Source organism: Gymnoscopelus microlampas (assembly GCF_963454915.1).
Source record: "Gymnoscopelus microlampas genome assembly, chromosome: 18".
Classification (NCBI taxonomy): Eukaryota; Metazoa; Chordata; class Actinopteri; order Myctophiformes; family Myctophidae; genus Gymnoscopelus; species Gymnoscopelus microlampas.
In genome coordinates this window covers 15,334,592-15,348,914 of record NC_139955.1, presented here as the reverse complement: position 1 = coordinate 15,348,914, position 14,323 = coordinate 15,334,592, and the positions used below count along the sequence as shown (strand labels likewise).

Below are 14,323 nucleotides of genomic sequence, written 5' to 3'. Positions count from 1 at the left end.
TGGTCTCTGCTCACTTGTTAAAAGCTTTATTCTTATTTTAACCCATTAAGGCCTGAGGCCGATTCAAAAATGTTTTTTCTAAATCCTAACAGTTTTATGAAAAAAATAAAAAATATATTTTTTCACGATTTTTCAAAAATAGCAGATCTGCAAGCTCATAGCGCAGCACTCGGTGCCGCGCTATGAGCTTGTAGATCTGCTATTTTTGAATAGCCAAAGAAATTTAAAATGACACAGATGCGTTCCCGGTTTAATCTCTTGCAATCTGGAACTTATTTTAATGAATAAAACCGTATTTCAGCCAATCTGTATGGTAGAGTATGTTAATGCATAACTAGCACATCTGAAGTGGTTGGAGGGTGATCTTCCTACACTTCCTTTGAGAATTTTAGACCCTGGTGTTGCGTGGGACACCTACTGGTAGGTGGCAGTAAGTAGTACTGCCTGAATGTCATAGCGAATCTCCCCTGATTAAGAAATGTGGTCTCATGAGGGAGGCCTGGGTTTGAATCCATCCTGGGTAGGACATGAAAGTTACAGACATAACGCTGTCTCCTTTCTTTGTCATTTTTGTATGACCACAGTATTTATATTGTAACATTGTGAGAGGCAGCATCTTCGGCCTCAGCACTCAGTTTTTGCTTTATTTTCGATAAGAGACAAGACAGGAAATCGAGAGAGAGGTGGAAGGAAATGCAAGACAGATATCCAGCCGGAATCACTTGTTCTTGTCACACTTTGACTTCTCAGACATGGTCAGAGATATTTGGTCAAAACAACAAGAAACCAATTCAACTCTGAAGTACCCAACCTTTGGCCATCAACAGTACACATGGGGGGAGAGAGAGAGACACCATTACACAGATAGAGAGAGACACAGAGAGAGATAAATGAGGAAAAGGTTAGATTATGGGGGCATAAAGGGAGTCTTTGGCCACTCTGGCTTCAGGCTGGCTTCTGCTTGTACATTCCTGGTCTTACGGTACTGGAGCATGCTACACTACGCTAGCACAGCGTGGACAACCAGCAGTGACTGCAGGCCCATGCCATGCAGGGGTTTAAATATAAACCCTACAGTAATTCCTCCTCTTCACCACTTCCATTGAAACTGGGCCAATAGGGAGTGGGGGCTTTGTGTGTGGGGGTGTGGGGGGACGGGGGACGGGGGGGTGTAAGAGCTGGTCTGTAATTCACAGCAAAGAGATTTTGAAAGGAAAAGGCTACAGTAAACAGCTGAAGCAAAGAGGTTGTTAAAACACTCAGCGAGAAGAGATGAGGTCTGTCGGAATGGGGACTGTGGGCACAACACAAGCTGAACAAATGTCACTGTCTCTGGCAGCTGACCCCAGTAATGCCCCCCTGAACACACACACACCCCCACACACACACACACTCTACCAGCTCTGTCGGTGTTCATTTTATTCAAGGCATTTATACAAATTGCAAGTTGCTTATTGTAACTGGATTCTGTGCCATTTTGACTCGTTGAGGGTGTTTTTTAGAGGAGTTTTTTCTTTATTTAGACCAGCTAACTGAGGGCCAGTGTTAGGCAAGGACATGTAACACAGGTCTCCCGCCTGAACGGACCCCCGGGATGTCTGGTCAGCTCTGCTGGCATACCCCAAATCTGTCAAATTCAGTCAAAGTCACTCATCATAGGCAATCAGCTTCAATGTCTTAAATGTGAAGTGAGCAGAGAGGATGTGATGCAGCCTGTTAGTCAGGGCAATGAAGGAAGGGGGAGAGCAGATGGCAGCACCCGGCAGAGCCTCGCAGCGCCCCTAACGAGTCTCAAAGCTGGCATGGTGAAACGAAGGCCTGTTTTTATACATCGACCTCAATTACAGTGTGTGGGTTTTGTGAACAAAAAGGGCTTTTCACGCACAGCGGACCTCGTCGCTTCCTCGAGGTTTTTCTGGTGCAGGGAAGTGGTTTTGAGCTCCGTGTGAAGCAGTGGATATTGTTTTGCGAAAAGGCTCCCAGCACGCTATTTTGGAGTTGTCATCTCAACACAGTCAGATGAACCTTCCATTTTGGTCCCCGTAAATAAATCTGTGTGGTCGCGCCTTGAGAGAATAAAGGCAATGGACAACGAGCTAATCACAGCTTGTAAACTAGGTCCTTAGGATGGGGGTGGAAGGTGGGGAGTTGATGGTGATCTAACCCAATCTTTTCCTTGATTGGTAGCGTTCTCCAGGGCCTGTGGGGGATAAATAAGCAGTTTACAATTTCTCTTTGGGTACTCTTCTTTAATCAACACCAATACAGCAAGACATTGAACTTCACTCCTTCCCTTGCTCTCTCCGTTCTAGGTAGAAACCAACATGAACGTAACAATTTATTGTAATATAAAGGATAATGACCTAGTAAACTCAAGTAATTAAAATAACCCCACAAATGTAATGTGTAGAACTAAGTTACACTTAGGTTAAAACATTCTGTTGATAGGAAATACTTACAATATTACAGAAACTCTGCCTACTGTAACTGGAAATGTGATTATCCTACTGTACGTACACATTGCCAACCCTACTGTACCTACCCTACTTATACCCTAATGTACCTGCTCTCTGTCCTTGTCAATGGTTATTCCTCATAACATTTTTACTTTGCAATCCTGTGAAACATTAATGTCTTATGCATGCTCATAACGTGGTATTTTTCACTACTGCACAAAGTGGCTGACTAAAATCTGTACACCCTTTCAAACTTTATTTTACGGCCTTGAGGACTGTAATGAAAACATCTTTACATCTGTATATGGTAACCAGCGAAACAATGGTAGAAACAAAAGGCTACTCATTTCTGATAGCAAATACCTCAGTTGCATATTGTGCAGACCCTTCAATTACTCCTGAGTAGAAACACCTCTTGGTTTTGCTTTGATAACAGCGGTGAGCCTGTTTGGAAAACTTTCTACCAACTGTAGTACATCTGGATTTAGGAGTTTTCTCCCATTCTTATTTGCCTCAAGAGTTCATGCTCAATTTCACTGGAACCTCAGATGCACCTTCCTGTCTAGGTCAATCCACAGATTTTCTACTGGACTGTTGTCTGGGCTCTAACCGGGCCATTCCAGGACTCTCATCTGAGCACTGAATGTCTCACCACTACGGTCTCCTGGCTACGCTTTCCTCTTTTTCCTAATAAAAGACCCACACAGCCTGCATCCAATTGGAAATACCTTTTAGCGATGGTCCGGGGAATAGAACAAAGTCTGTTTTTGTTTCCAAGGGGTTAAAGATAAGATGAATGTCCACTCAGTGAAAGTTATAGAGATAAAAAGTCTATTGAAGATAGCGAAGTTGCAATGTAAAAATACCAACTTCATTTCAGTCAGGACATCTCACGTGTCTATAGTACTATGTTTATGTATTGTAATTGTCATGGGTTTGGCAGATCTGCTTTTATCAATTGTTGCTTCACGTGCATTGTCATACTGGAGTGTAGATCAGAACCTCAGTGTTTTGCTCGACACTGAACCACTTCTGATTACCAAGAAAATTCCTAGTGTAAACAAATGAGGTGGCCGGATAGGCGGTTGTCCAGAACCGCCGATCTGACCGTTATGCCCATTAGACGTGTGTGTGTGTGTGTGTGTGTGTGTGTGTGTGTGTGTGTGTGTGTGTGTGTGTGTGTGTGTGTGTGTGTGTGTGTGTGTGTGTGTGTGTGTGTGTGTGTGTGTGTGTGTGTGTGTGTGTGTGTGTGTGTGTGTGTGTGTGTGTGTGTGTGTGTGTGTGTGTGTGTGTGTGTGTGTGTGTGCGTGCGTGCGTGCGTGCGTGCGTGCGTGCGTGTGTGCGTGCATACATACACTGATGACATCAGGGAACTCCATATTATGAGCATATAAGGGGACACAGCAGACAGGCGGATACATAGTGAACTCCATATATGGGCATACAAGTGGCACAGACAGACGGTACAAAATAATATCAATTAAACCGCAAGACTCCATATATGAAGTGCCCTGATGTGTTTAATATCACATCATAGTAGTGGTGTCATAGGCTGGCCTCGTGATGAATGACACCGAACTGCATATATGGGCATAAAAAGGACACAGACAGATAGACAGGTACGGGTACTCTGACAACGTGTACAATGGGTTTTGCATAACTGGGTGGGGTATGCATTTCCAACTTGCATCGTTCCCGACTTGCATCGTGTCGAGTAGTCCATTGCCCACTGGTACTTGACTTCATTCACTACATCAATTATAAAATAGTAATACTAGTAGTACCTAAACAATGAGCACATGTACACTACGAGGGGTGCGTCGGAGAAGACCAGGGACGAACTATATAAACGTTATCATGGCGTTTGAAGAATGTGTCTTTCTTCTACGTCAATCTGTACTTCAAACAAGTTATTAACAGGCCTACGCTATTATATATAGAGAGAGACACATGGAAACTGTTTTCTTGACATTAAGAGTTAAATGAGACAACTCAAGCCATTTAGAAATGTACAGTAATGGCCTCGTCAGGATCACAGCTGCCATGCTGGGTGTTTTAGCGGACACATGGTTATGTGCCTGATGAACATCTGCAGCTTAATGCCCCCTGTTGAAACTCTGACTCCCCTCTACTGGCTTTGACAAAGTAATCTGATGGATTAAAAGTATCTATTCAGACAGATTAGAAAAAAAGAAAAATAGCTTCGAACCCATCACTGATCTCCAGTTGTCTTTCTTTTCCATAGTTATGTGTTGTGTCCATCATCTCTCTGTCAAACCTTACAATTTCACTGACTCCAGGCCAGTGGTTAGACACGGTGGTCCAATTTTTTAAGTGCATTGTTCCTAAATAGCTTATGTGGGAGCTCCCATCTCCTACTTACAGCGTTATGGACAGCATTTTGATCTGTCTCCAAATGGCCGCTTGGCTGCTGCATCTGAAGCTCTGAAACCAGGCCTGCAGTGCTGTCCCGTCAACGTTTTCAAGCTGTTAACGGTCTCCAGGCCTCTCTGTCGGTCTCTGCCAAGACTTTCGTCTAATAGGAATCACAGTGCGCTACTCACAGCTCTGCCCCTGGAGGAGATCCTGTAACGTCTTCTCAGCTTTATTTCTGATCTTCTGATTTATAACTGATCATAGTGTACTGTGAGATTGGCAATATTTTCTATTAATATTGCGATATCAAGCTATTTGGGGCTTTTCATGTCAGTAGATGGCGTGCAAAATGAGCCATAACACATGCAAAGTGGTTTGTATGTGGCAGCAGCATCATCAGAGTTGGTCAGAGATCTTTGTTCCAACATGCTGCTGTCACGAACTGCTGTCGTTTTCTGGCCCGTGGTGTAGCAGGGACTGTTCTCTTCTCTTCTTTCTTATTATTCAGTGCCAGCTCTGAGGTGAGGTTTGGAGTGGGAAGGAGTGCTGACTGTAATTTCCGAATGTAGCCCATTGCACGGAATTATGTTGTCACAGAGTGTGAATGTTAGTTCCTGTTTGGTAGCTATTATTTGCAGTGACAATGCCAGTTCACAGGAACATGATCACTCTGATAACTTAACCCCATCTGTCCCTCCCCTGAGGCAGATTGAGCTGAAATATCTTGTGGTTTTCCATTTGCTTTCTCTGTGTTCTCTGCTGCGTGGCTCAAAGTGCTCTGGTCATTTCTTCTCCATGGTCATCCTCCTTGTAAAAAATCACACCCTGTGTGAAGGTAGCGGCGCCTTTGATACATTTTGTCATCGATATGTGTTTATAATGTGTTTATAGCCACGTGTCACGTGAAGCTTGACCAATCACTTTGTTGACGGGTCTGACCAATCAGAACGTTGACGGTGAACACGGACAAAGTCAGGTATAGAGCAGGATCCGCTCGCGCCGCTAAAAATGACGGGTCTGACCAATCAGAACGTTGACGGGTCTGACCAATCAGAACGTTGACGGTGAACACGGACAAAGTCAGGTATAGAGCAGGATCCGCTCTATACCTTTAGGTAGCGCCGCTAAAAATAAACATCTGTCCTGAGTGACATCCAACCCACCGGAGTTCCATCATCCCCTGACTCAATACCTGCTTTAATGGAGCGTATTCATGATTTGAACGTCAATGTATGCGTTCCAGGTGTAACATACTGTAGGTGGACACAGAGAGAATCTAATGGCTAAAGTTATATCAGTAATAGCTACATGCTCTACATATTGAGCTACACAGGGAACCCCAAACTCTTAACAATGGTAATGCCTTGCTCTACACATGTTATTTGTTATTCCTCTTTCACTTTTGGTTGATGTTGAATTTAGTTGTAATAGTTTTCTAGACATACTGTAATATTCCAGGAATCTGTTTCTCTTCTATGCAATTGTATTTGTTCCTCTAAAAGGCTTCCGGGCTCAGCTCAAGTGCGTCATATTTTCGATGATCAAACAACCTGCCTTCCCTCTGCTCATGCTCCCATGACGCCTTGTACCTGTCAATCAAAGGGTATTATTTCTATCAAAGAAAAGAGTCACTCGGCCAATTTAGCAACATTTACTCATGCAAACAACCCTGACTGAGGGTTTGACATGGAGTGTGTCCTCCTCAGTGAAAAGAATGGATGGATGATTTCTGTCTCTCCCTAAAGGTGACCGGAGAGATGGAGACATGTTGACATGTGGGACTCACTGGGCATCACCCAGCTGAAAGGTGCAACAGATTAGGTCTTTCAAATCCCCTGTTATTACAGTAATTCCCCCAGGTGTCGAGGTAGTCCGTGACAGCCTGCTGTGGCCTGAAAGGTCAGCTTGTACAACCGAACAGAGAAACCTCACAGGGGACGTTGCTCGCTCTCTTAACGCAAGTCTCTCTGGGTGAGAGCGTCTGCAAATTGTTACGTTCAACATTTATATACATGGACATTCTCCTCTCTCTCTCTGTTGTTGTGCAGAGTATGTCAGAGCCAGAGGTACCAGCGGTGCTCCCTTCATCCCCCCAGAATGTGGAGGATCTGTCAGAGGCCGTGGCAGGTTTAGGCACGGTGGAAGAGGTCCTCAAGTACCTGGAGCCAGAGCGATGGCAGTTGGACATGGAGGAGCTGTACAAGCCCAGCTGGCACGTCCTGGGGAAGTCCTTCATCCATAACAAGAAAGCCAAAGGTAGACATATATACCTGATGGTTGACAGATTGCATACGCCCATACAGAATGGGAACATACATTTTAAAATATAAACAAAATGTACAGAAACATATGTTTAAGTGGCCAAAATATATCTGGAATATATGAGAATATATTTACAGGGTCAGAAATCTATTACAAATTGGAAATTATTTTTTATTTCTTCTTTTTTTTTTCAAGATAGTTACCTTTTTCCTGTGCAGGTGGTGGATTTCATTCATTATTTAAGAAAAGTAAGATACAACTACAGTAATTATGATGGATAGATTGTGAATTCTGTGAATAAGATTCCAGGTGATTTCAATGATTTCTTTCTCCTGGTGTATTTGAGGAGGAGCTGATCTCAACGTATTGAGAGAGGAGGTGCGTCTCTACAGCTGCACTCCGCGCAACTTCTCCGTCGCCCTGCGCGAGGAGCTCAAAAGGACTGACGTCATCTTCTGGCCGAGCTGTCTCCTGGTGAAACGCTGTGGGGGCAACTGTGCCTGCTGCGCCCATCGCTGCTATGACTGCCAGTGTGTCCCCACCAGGGTCACCAAGAAATACCACGAGGTAGGAGCAACAAGACTAGGCTGTTCTCGATTCTGCAGTCCTTGAAAAGGAGATGACATCAGCTCTTATGAAGTGATTGCTCACATGAACATTGAATTCCTTTGAAAAAAGCATTTAGTTGTGAGCATTTCTTTAAAGACTTTTGCCTAGAGCTGTCATCTCCCGTAAACTTGCGTGAGGATTATTTTTGATGTTTGACGTTGAATTTTTTGGTCTATTTTCTTCAATGTGTTTGACTGCAAACCAGATTTCCCAATTTGGACAGAATAAGAATACGCAAAGTGAAGTAATGCTTAATTTACACTCCATCATACGAGGTCGGTCGTGTAAAATAGCTGATCGGTTGTTTTCAGCACACGTGCTTTAATTGATTGATTGATTGAATACTTTATTCGAAGTTTGCAGAAAAAAGCACATGAAAGTACAGTTCAATACAAGGTCGGCTAATAGGAATTAAAAAACCCAAGAAAGCCATTGGCTTGTTTCCATTGGGGTCCTTTGTACTCAATTCATAGTGACATTAAATGACAGACAGATATACACTACTATGCAGAACATCATAAAAACAGTTTAGAAATAAGAAAAACTAAAAAATGTACAGTAAACAGTTCGAGGGGGGGCTTAGGTTTTGACTTTTACAGGGGCCAGTTTCGAATTGCAGCCACCTGTAGGTACTATTTTAGGGCAGTTTTGAAGGAGAGTAGGGTTTTAGTCTCCTTAACGGCATTTGGGAGAGCATTCCACAGTTTTGTGGCATAGCAAAATAGCTACTAAGTAGACTCAAACTTTGAGTATTGCCTCTGTTTCTGACAAAATAGCAAAATAGCGATTAAGTAGACTCAAACTTTGACTATTGTTTCCACCTCTGTTTCTGACAGGTTCTGCTGCTGAAACACAGAAGTGGGGCACGAGGCCTGCAGAAGTCCATGACTGACGTGGCCTTGGAGCACCACGAGGACTGTGACTGTGTCTGCAAAGACGACTGGGACTGATCTCAAAACTGTGTAAGCCGGTTCCAACCGGAATCCCAGGGGACAGTGAGAAACGAAGCTCAGCATCCCCCCCCCACCGCCAACCCCAACCAACCCCCAGCTGTTTCCTGTCCTGTTCCATCGGGAATTAATGAGATCAGGCTGAGCTTCCTGTTGTCCTTTCACTAATTGGATGATAGAAAAACAGAAGTGAATACATCTTCCTGCTGGATCAGGCTGCTGTGGGTTTACCTGTAGTCCACTCTGAGTGCCTTCAACAGACAGACATAAGGCCCCTGGAGTGACTAAAACAGTGTTATCTAAGAACTCTCTTCAGCCTTGCATAGGCAATTCTTCTATCCCATCCTCTGAGAGGTCAGGTGCCACGCGGGCTGAGAGTATCTGTCCGTTTCATTTAAGGACCTTCTTTGGATGAACGGACCAGTCCTATTCATGGGATGTGTTGCTGGCTGATTAAATGACTTACTGACTGACAGATTGAATCTGTCAATGAGTGAAGTTACAGCATTGGTCGGTCGTTTGGCCTAATGACAGTCGCAGAGCAATTATCCCTCCAGGCTATGGCATATAGTCTGTCCTTGGTGGACCTGACAAACTAGCCAATTGCAGATCAATCATCCCTCCAAGACTATGGGACCAAAAAAGCTTGTGCTGAAAGAATATGGCGGATTGTCTAGAAATAATCGCTATTTCACAGTCCAACAAAAACATTGTCTGATTGAATTGTAGGTGAGAAATGGGCCATGTTGCTCAGTCTTGATTAATTTCATGTCTATAATAGCTGGTTTAAAAGTTTAATAATATTTTGGAGGGAACACTGTATGTGGTTGCTACTCTGTAACATTAAACAATCTGATTGGCCACTTCCTGTATTGGCCATTTCAAATTAAAAGCTCTCCAGCATTTCAGATATGGTTTTGTATATTGTATATGATTTTTTATTATTTCATGCACACACACACACACACACACACACACACACACACACACACACACACACACACACACACACACACACACACACACACACACACACACACACACACACACACACACACACACACACACACACACGTCATACATTGCAACAAATACATATTCATTGAAAGTGAGGATAACACTAACTTATTTCCATTAGTCAGCCAGTCAACCAGTTTTGTTCCTGGCCCTTCTCCTCAAGAGGAGGATTTTTTACTCGTTCTAACTCCTGTTCTCCCCAATGAATTGATCTGTGGAGTAAAACATTCACAGTACACCACTGAACTGCGTGGTTAACGTCATTGTATGATGTGTAAATATTTTAATTTAGTTTATTTTCTTTCTGTAGTTGTACTTCTTTCTACCAAAGATTCTTGTGAAGAGATGAAACCTGCAGGCAAACGGATAACCTATTGGATATTTATTTTGTTTAATGAAAGGGGAAAAAATGTCCAAAGATGTGTCCGTTGTACAGTAGTTTTAGTTTTGCATTTTCATTGTTTTCATTTTATGTTGCCATCATGTGATGTTTTGTTTAGTTTTTTATTTCAATTTTTATTTCAATTTTCTGTATACCAAAGTTATTTAACTTTACCTTTGTGACAACTTTTTATGTGTTTCTTAAAATAAAAAATTAGAAATAGCTGTTTTTAATTGGGCATTTGTAACTGCAAGTAACTGCACCAATATGTGTTACACACACAGAATTAATTTCTAAACGTTATTTTGGCAGAAGAACCCACTGATATTGGCTCTGTTCAGGGATGAGATTGAACCATTGAAATAATAATGAGCATCAAAAACTAGCTTCATGTGCCTGAATACATGATGAATCTCCATGGAACAGAGTGTGTTGGGGGAGGCGTAGTACTATTACTTAATTTATAAAATCTGCGTTTTGCATGTTGGAAAATGTGAAATGGAGTTATTTTGAAGTAGCTTTGGAGGAGTTTGAAACGATTATTGTCTCCGCCAGGCCGAAGGCATGGCGAGAGAGTATGTTTTACCCTCCGTCCGTCCGTGTGTGTGTGTGTGTGTGTGTGTGTGTCCGTCCTGTCTGTGTGATAGCAGCTAATCTCCGGCACCGTTGGCCCGGTCGCTCCGAAACTGTGCACACACACTCCCTGGATGCGGCTCAGCTATGGCGGCCATAGCTGAGTGGTTAGTGAACCCGCCTAGGGAGCCAGAGGCCCTGGTTGCCCCAGGTTCGATTCCAGGCCACGCCAGCATATGTGTCGACGAAATGAAATTTGTCCCTGAGCAAGACTCTTAACCTCTAATTGCTCACAGGTTCTCATTGGAAACAAGACCGCAAGGACTTTCATGAACGACCTGTTAAAAGGAAACCTTATCCTTATGCCAATTCAAAACCTCTGCCCCAATTTTTTCACATGGGCCTGTTATAGCGCCACCAGGAGGCCGATTTGTGCAAAACCCATTTTTTTTACATTACTCCTACAGATTTGATCCAAACGTCATGCAAATCGGTACACAGTATCTCTATAGTCATGTGATCAACACGGATCTGTCCGATTTCCCATATTCCATCCTCATTGCCTATGGTTGGCTTCCAAAGTTTGCAGGATTGGTCCGTTTTGAACAAAAAGCCTCAAACTATGCATGCAGCTTGCGATTTCCGTGAAATTTCACACGCACATTCCCACTAGGCAGAGGAAGAAATGGCACCCTTTTCACATTGGCCTATTATAGCGCCACCAGGAGGCCAGAATAACGTACCTGACCTGGCGGAGACCTGTGCTCCGAGGAGCACTTTTTCTAGTATTAAATCTGAATCTGAGATAGAGTCCACTTCAAATATGATTTGATTTTGATTCCCTTATCCCCATATTAGATTTTTTGATTATTTTTGTATTCCCATATCAGAGATTTTTTGGGAATTGTCCTGTAGGAAGAAACATGGTGTTTGAGCTGGTTGTTGGTGGAGAGATGGCATTAGTGGTAGTTCTCTTTACCTACCAGGATAACCGCCAGAGGACCTGGTTGTGTCTCCAGGTCTAGCGGCGTTAGGATGTACTTTACATAATTTAAATCATATGGCTCTGATAATGAAGCTAAGTTTGCCTCCTTCAATTTTCTAAAGATCCCTGAAGGAGAGTTTTCAGTGCTCCAGGTAGTATAGTTAAAGTATAGTTCTTGTGTATGTCTCAGATATTGCACTGCTTGGTTAGGAACCTTTGACATCAGAATTAGCAAGGATTCAATTTGCATACCAAGTTCATGACGACAGAATGATAATGACTGATTCCCACCGACAGTTGTGGGCTCTCGCTCAACTGACGTCTTGCATGGGCGCGCCTCATGGGGCTCAAGCCTGCTTCAGACGGAGCACCTGCCTTGTTCTCAATATATTTAACGTGTTTTCAATGTTTTTAATGGTAACATTGCCTTGTTCTCAATGTTTAGTCAATGTTGAGTCTACCTAGTCCGCATTCTGTCATTGTCCCTTATACCCGTCATTTGGCCGCTTTTTCAGTTACCCATCACTGCAGTGAAAATGTGCAGGCACTTCATCTGTCTGTTTCATGCTGCTGTCCTGCAGTGTTGCGACAGTTATTCTGATGTAATGTCCACCCTGCCAGGCATTCATGGAGATGCCAGATGCTCCTGTAAGAAAGCAGGTCCCTCCTGCTGTGGTTTCATAATATTAAACACAGAGTTCTTCAGCAGAGGAAACTTCATTAAGCTAACGCACAACAGCATGGACTAAAAGTGTGTGTGTGTGTGTGTGTGTGTGTGTGTGTGTGTGTGTGTGTGTGTGTGTGAGAGACTACAGTCCAGTGACACCCCCTGCTTACTGTCCAGATGTCCAGAGGATCTAATCTGTGATTCATTGATTAATTTCATTCTGTCATGTAAAATAGAAGACGCCATTGTACACATGAATGAAATCTGCTTCTCCTGTAGCACAATGAGTTCCACCCACCTTGTTTGTTAACTGTCTGCAAAGACACATGTCAGACTAAAGACTTTGTTGTACAGCATGAACCTTTTGCTTGAAACAAATTGAAAATATGCCATTTTCCCCAAGCGACAGAGTCGTGCAATGAAGTAAATGAAGCCCAACAGTGGGCAACAATTTCGCCCACTGTTTTCACAATTTCGAGGGAAGGCATTGTTAGCTGTATTATCTTTACACTGAACTCCCCACTCAGCACATCACCTGCCGTGCTGACGAAGGCTTGTCATGAGGGATGGGGAGAGGTGAGTCAGAAAACTAGGTTTTCTGCTACTTTCCAAATAGTAAAATCCAGAGTGTTCATTTAACCACTTTCAACCCGCGGCGTACCTATTTTGGCCATGTCATTTATAAAAAATAAAAAAAATTCTTTCAAAACATTTAAGATAAAGTCTAAATCTTCTTCTTGTGAGTGTATAGATGGGCAGCTTTTGCTATTCGTCATGACAAAGTAGGACTGTAGGACACTCAATTTATTAAATTCGATTGTCGATTAATTTAATAATAGATTAAGTTGATTAGTTCAATTATCTGTTGCACCCAAAATCTAGTTGTGATCCGGAGAATGAACCAGAAGGGGCAGAGAGCTGGTGTTTCCCTGTAAGCCAGTCTAGTATTTACAACAAGGAACCCCGAAGATTCACTGCAACCATCCCATCAGCCCTTGCAGCAGCACCAGTCCATCTTCCCTAAGTGGCAAATAACTATAAATTTCAACATGCATGCCGGCAGGAGAATCGATTCCAATTCCCGGGTCGTTTATAACCGCGGTGGAGGAAATACAGCAGGCTTCTCCAGATGACATCTCCAGCATCAGTCTAATTGGTGCGGGGTTATGGAAGGAAAGGCCAAATTGTTTGGGGCCCATGTTATGTTTTGATAATTACAGGGTAGTAGAGATGCGGTCTGCGAGCGGGCCCAGCTGTGTCGCTGGGAACGAACGGTACGAGCTGATTTGGGTTTGGTATTAATCATACTGTAGGTTCGGGGAAACGTTTCAGCCGTGCGGTTCGGCCGAGGGCCTCATACTAAGTACAGGTTAAAGCGTTTGACAGATGTGTCCCATTCAGCTTGGATGATGGCTTCTCGTTCCTCTCACCTCCTCATTACGTGCAACGTTAAACCACTTCGTTTAACCACACAGAGATGAAAGGTCTGCACGTCCCCTATGAACTTTAGAATGTGCAGGAAAGGACCAAACATAAATCACATAAATAAACACGCAATCATATCAACCTCCATCCAGAAGCTGACGTTTATTTAAATCACCTTCTGGGCTTTTGTGTTGAATTGTTGACCTATAACAAACGAGGTGCTTGCTATAGTGGGAGGACGCTTTTCCCCATTTGAAAATCATCATTTATTATCTCTTAACTAACAAAGGTTCAATTTAGAAAGCTGCTAATATATAATATATACTGTCCAGTATATATATATATATATATATATATATATATATATATATATATATATATATATATATATATATATATATATATATATATATATATATATATATATATATATATATATATATATATATATATATATATATATATATATATATACATATACATATATACACACACATATTTCTGGAAATTTCCAAACCATACCATATTAGTCATCATAGCATAAATGTTGGAATTCATACTTTTTTTTGTTGTTGCTATCATTCATTTTCCCAGAGAGCTGCTCTACCTCCTGAGCCACTA

At 42.6% G+C, this 14,323-nt stretch overlaps 1 protein-coding gene across 3 annotated transcripts in view; it reads left to right on the top strand.

Moving 5' to 3' along the window:
• Positions 1-9,735, top strand: part of pdgfc (platelet derived growth factor c) — a 50,297-nt gene extending 40,562 nt beyond the window's left edge. For 2 of the 3 annotated variants that reach the window (XM_084086014.1, XM_084086013.1), the window contains 3 exons: positions 6,881-7,088; positions 7,441-7,661; positions 8,540-9,735. In XM_084086014.1, coding sequence (XP_083942140.1) covers positions 6,881-7,088; positions 7,441-7,661; positions 8,540-8,653 — 543 coding nt within the window. In that variant the 3' untranslated portion in view covers positions 8,654-9,735. The remainder of the gene's footprint in view (positions 1-6,880; positions 7,089-7,440; positions 7,662-8,539) is intronic. The other variant, XM_084086015.1, reaches the window with a different exon arrangement.
• Positions 9,736-14,323: the final 4,588 nt, after the last annotated feature.